The 5,339-nt window shown below is 46.2% G+C and overlaps 1 protein-coding gene across 2 annotated transcripts; it reads right to left on the bottom strand.

The window, feature by feature from the left end:
- Nucleotides 1-1,134: 1,134 nt before the first annotated feature.
- Nucleotides 1,135-2,429, bottom strand: LOC136481827 (uncharacterized). 2 transcript variants are annotated; one of them, XM_066479114.1, is made up of 5 exons: nucleotides 2,402-2,429; nucleotides 2,111-2,298; nucleotides 1,792-1,965; nucleotides 1,510-1,639; nucleotides 1,135-1,409 (listed from the first exon to the last, which is right to left on the bottom strand). In XM_066479114.1, the coding sequence occupies exons 2-5, from the start codon at nucleotides 2,136-2,138 to the stop codon at nucleotides 1,373-1,375; spliced, it is 369 nt and encodes a 122-aa protein (XP_066335211.1). In that variant the 5' UTR covers nucleotides 2,139-2,298; nucleotides 2,402-2,429; the 3' UTR covers nucleotides 1,135-1,372. The 2 variants fall into 2 exon arrangements, with proteins under 2 accessions (XP_066335211.1, XP_066335210.1); XM_066479113.1 differs by having other exon boundaries at nucleotides 2,111-2,425.
- Between the last annotated feature and the right edge of the window lie 2,910 nt (nucleotides 2,430-5,339).

Genomic DNA, 5,339 nt, shown 5'->3' with positions numbered 1-5,339 from the left:
AAAAAAATCGACCGCAAGAGCCGATTCTTGGACGTTCACCCATCCGGAAAAAGCCATCAGGCCAAAATAAAACCAAATACGATTCCATGAGGCAGAAAAAGGAAAAAAAAATCGGCTGCAAGAAAAAAGCAAAAACCGACCGCAAGAAAAATAGGAAAAAAAATCTTGCAGGAAAAAAAATTGTCCAGAGATGTAGTCTGCAGGTTGCTGGGCTGCCAGATGATTCTGGTTCAGTACCCGGGTACAAATAGCGGACTCATAATGTTTTATCTGTTTCTGATATATATTGCAAGTGTTTTATCTGGATATTGTAAAAGTGTATATATATATATATATATATATATATATATATATATATATATATATATATATATATATATATATATTCTGACGTATGTTGCAAGTGTTTCATCTATATCTAGATCTACTTTTGTAACATCCAAATGAAACACTTACAACATACGTAAGATATAGATAAAACATTAGGAATATACACTTGAAACGTACATGTATAACCGTTGTAACATGTGCAACATCTCGATCTACTTTTATAACATCCACCTAAAACATCTGAAAACATTAGGTTGGTCCGCAGGCTGCTCTTGCGGTCGATTTTTTTCACGGCTGCTCTTGCGGTCTATTTTCACGGCCTCTAAGACATCTCTGAAACATTGGCCTCCTCCGCTGTCTGCGGCGAGGTGCCGCAGCCATAGCAGGAGCGCAAGGCCAGAGGGATTCCACGCCAAGGGCCGGCGCTTCTCCCTGCGCCGGCGGCGCTTGACGACGTCGTCGGGCACGAGCACGCGCGCGACGGCCTCGATGGCTAGCTGGCAGCCGAGAAAGCGATCCCCGCGCCTAGGCGCGGCGGTGCCCGCTCTGTCAGGCTGGGCAGACGTCAGAGCAGGAGCAGCGGCAAGGGAGGTCCGGCGGGCGTAGGGGCTTGAGCGTTGGAGGTGGCAGCGGTAGAGTTTTGGGGGAAGGAAAGGAAGGAACGTCATGGACGATGGACGAAGCAGAGCAGGGGACTTCTCCGTTTCTTATCGTTATCCGGGCATCCGGCCGGCGCAATGGAAAGGATGGACGCGGACACAATAATAAAAAAACGGGAGGCCTGTTAGGTTGGTCCGCAGGCCATGCGGTGCAGTTGCAGGCCCACGGCGAACTGATTATTGATGGATCATAATGAATAGATTCACTGACTGTGCATCTGGATGCAGCCATGCACTTGTACAGATGAATAGCGCTAGCATGGGGAAACAATCTCCGAAGAACTAACAAAAGATCTCAGCATTTCTCTATACATCAAAATAAGCACAGCCTCTTGTTTTAACTTCGTCAATAGCGTGGCCGAGCACGTGTGTCTTGACTCGAGCTACCTCTTGTTTCTGCCGCCGGTGAAGCACATGAGGCTTGAGATAGGAACCACACAACCGGCACACGAATTACGGTTACACACAGTGCAGTGACCACTTTCTAGACCAACTGAAGCATACGTAGCGTGGTACTTACCATTTGCCAATCCAGCTCAGATTCCTTTCCGGTTGAGCTGCAGGAGCAGGAAGAGGAGAAGCAACAAGAGGGGCTGCTGAAGGAGGAGCTGCAACAGTGTTCGTGTTGTTGACGCGGCCTTTATAGTATCCTGCTCGTATACCAAACCAAAAGAATCAAAACAGAGCACTTGATTGAAGCTGGCTATAGACAGACGCTACTAGCATCAAACAGGTTTCTGAAAAAAAAAAGCCAAGTGAGGGATTAGGAGTGGCAAGAAAAGTTTGGATCTGTATGACACACCAGGAACGCCATGGACATGAGTGTGGTTGGCGACCTGTTCGCCAACATCCTGCCGTGGTTGCGGCTGTGGCGCCGCCACCAGCAGACCGTTGGCCTGCTCGCCAGCGGTTGCCTGCGGCTGTGCCTGCGCTTGCTGCGCATCGTACTCCAGGGGACGGCCACTGTAGTAGCCATCTGCAGACACAGAAAACCAGTGAACAATCAAAGTGATTCGCACAAAGGAAATAAGAGTAGTCTGCACGCTACTGCCTATCGTTTCGATCGAGCTTGTTTTTATGTTTTCAGAAATGGTATGGATTGTCAAGGCTGAGCAGCATACCGGCAGGATTGTCCGAGGCGTCGGCCATGGCGAGTCTCCGGCAACCTCTTCCGGAGAGAGTGGGACGATGAGCGAACAGGAGGAAGCCGGTAGGCCACCGCCTCCGTTGCCGGCCTCTGCTTCTTGGATAGATGGAAGTGGAATGTGGGAGTAGACAGCAGAGCAGGTGCCTTTGGGGAGGCAGCTTCCTCCAGGCAGGAACAACGCAGAAATGGAATCGACTAAGAGTGAGAAGACTTTGCATACTTGCCTTAGAAGGAACCTTGTTGGAAAGAAAAAAACATGCAATACCTCAATCCAAAGGGAAATAAAGGGTGGCGCCTTTGTCCTACAATGCTCCTTCTGGGGCTGTTCTGGTTGAGACCCTACCAGAACATTTGTAGACAGAGCAAAAACACCGCATAGGATTTTGGCTTCAACCAAAAAACAAGTGTACTAAATACATATTTGGTACATCTTATAAGTTATTTATGACCAAAATAAGCTCAAATTAATAGTCAGATGGCATGTTTTTTGCAGCTCATTCTGACCGTGGTTATTCCCACCACCCCAATTTGTAGTAAAAAACATAAGCTAGATCAGACATGCTTATTTTAACCGAGCTTTTACTCTACTAGTGTATCTTCTCCGCGAAGCGCTTCCTAGACAACCTATACCAAACAGGGTCCGGCCCTTTTTGTTTTAGCTTTTTGCTGGCTTCTGCTAGCTAAAAGCCAGAAGCTGAAACAATCAGCCTGTTCGGTTGGCTGGTTCGTATCGTTGCTGGTTCGTTTACGTGAAAGAGAAGTACTGCTGGCTGAATCGCGTAAATAGTAGCCATCTGAGAGGGCTGGCCAGCCAGCCCCAGCCTAGCGATCAGGCTGAATAACCCATCTATTAAGCTGGCTTCTGAGTAAAAAAAAAACTAAAAGCTGAAAAGCATTATAACTTTTGTTGTGCTGAGAAGCTAAAAATTGATTACAAAACCAATAGCAAAACCTAAAAGCTAGAAAGTAGGCTTTTAAGTGAAAAAGCCAAAAAAAAAATACAGCTCAAACAAACAGACACTAAGTTCATTAGACTTTCCTGAGTTCACAACTCAACTCAGGACCTAATTAAACCCAAATTTATAATACACATGCATGCCCAAGAGCATGTCTGACCTCACACAAGCCTCAAAAAACGTGGAAACCCCAAGATGTTTCTATATACTAAATATTTATTGTCTTCTTAAGCATGTTCTTCGCTTTCGGTTTTATATGTAGGACAAACTAAGATAGGGAGACTGAAAAACATTTGCTGCATGAATGACTATATGCAGGTAAATGCGTTGCATTGCCTTATTTATCAAAGCTTAACTTGGCAAATTAGAACATTTGCCTTGTTATTGTTTTGCAACTTGTTATTGTTTCAAATAAAGGTTCGTACCGCATGCATAATAGCGCACAAGTTTAGGTCAAGTTGCACATAACATTTTAATATTACATACTCCAGTACACATAAAAGTAGTTGGTTCATTAATCATTACCAACACGCTCGTCGATTCCACAGACATTATCGGCATTATCTATAGTACATATATGAGTGCACTATCTTGATTCTTGAGCCTCGCATAGTAGAATCATTGCCTCTTCATACAAAATGAACTTGTTAATTAAAACTAATATGGGCCGAAGCGAAGCTTCACAGGACGTTATTACATATAGACACCGGCCTAGATGGCTAGGAGCATCTCTTCGTAATTAAGGTAAACTTTTCATTGACTCTGCTTCTGCATAGTGCATAGAATGCTTGTACAAACTGACAACGCCACTGCCGAAAATATACATTTCAAAGAAAATAAATCTGAACAAATTTCTTCATAAGGTAAACTTTATGAGAGACTCCCAGATTTTCATACCAAAGCAAAGCACAGTTGTATCATGGGGAATGCTTTTCATTGACTCTGCTTCTGCATAGTGCATACAATGCTTGTACAAATTGACAACACCACTGCCAAAAATACATGTTTCAAAGAAAATAAATCTGAACAAATTTCCACGGACCCAACACAATCACTGCCATGTGCCATCCATGGTCCTCGGTCCAACAAGGAATCTATCTTGCGGTTTGGCCGCCAGAGAAGCACGCACAACTTGATGATACATACAATACAACGAACGGAGAGGCATCAGCGAAGGAATAATCAAGTGAAATGAAAACCAGGCAACAGCGACTAGTATTTAATTTGATCATTTGCGCTCTGAACGCTCACCAGCTGGCGAAGAAGCCCGATTCTTCCTTAGGAGCAGCGGAGCCCTGGCCGCCGGCGCCAGGTTTCTCAGGGCCGCCGGAGTAGTAGCCTGCTCTTGTCAAACGCGCAAACGTGATTGGAGAGAGAAAGGAAGAGAGGAATTTTTAGGAGAAGAAGAAGCGCTTGGATCGGATCTGTACATAGTGCACGCACCAGGGACTGAGGCGTTGACCTGGCCGTCAGCGGCCTCGGACGGCGGCGCCTTGTGCTTGTCGTGCGTCGTGGCGGGAGGGCCAGAGTAGTAGCCTGCACCAACACCAACAACGGGTAGAAAAAGAATCAATATGTGAATTATCATTCAAGCTAAACACATATATAGCTGTAACCTTCGTTTGGCATGCTTTCTTTGAAGCCATGGACACGCATATATAGTACAGTAATATAGGAGTACTATGGTTGTGGTTGAAGAGCGTACCGGGAGCGGGACTGCTGTCGGCCATTGGCGGATCGGATCGGAGCTCCGGCGCCGGCCGGCGGGGTTTTCCTCCGCCAACTGCCGAGAGCGAGACGAGGATCCGGGGTGGAAAGACGAGAGAGCGGGAGGCCAGGTAGGTATGCCTCCTTATGCAGGTGGCAGGTCTCCCCTCCCCGTGTGTTGGACAGCACGGAGAAGGGCCGAGCTGGTATGGTAATACAAGGGAGGGATTGACTGCGGAGACTTGGCATCATCGGTCGTCCAGTTCCTGAAACCAAAACAAGGTGCTGCCACCTACCCACGTCGTACCTTGAGCTACTGGGCCCGGTTTCTGCAAGTGGGGCCACTGCTGGCACCATCACTTGCTAGTAGTAGCTTCTGACTTGGTCTTCTACTAGTCATCATCTCTAGTCTAGTGCCTGAACTGAGCGCGTGTTCAGTTCCAAAAATACTTTCAAAAAAATGCTACAGTACCCGTCACATCGAATCTTGCGATACGTGTATGAAGCAGTAAATATAGACAAAAAAAAATTTAATTGCAC

Source organism: Miscanthus floridulus, chromosome 9, assembly GCF_019320115.1.
Source record: "Miscanthus floridulus cultivar M001 chromosome 9, ASM1932011v1, whole genome shotgun sequence".
Classification (NCBI taxonomy): domain Eukaryota; kingdom Viridiplantae; phylum Streptophyta; class Magnoliopsida; order Poales; family Poaceae; genus Miscanthus; species Miscanthus floridulus.
Note: the sequence above shows the minus strand (reverse complement) of the source record. Positions and strands in the feature narration are given on the sequence as shown.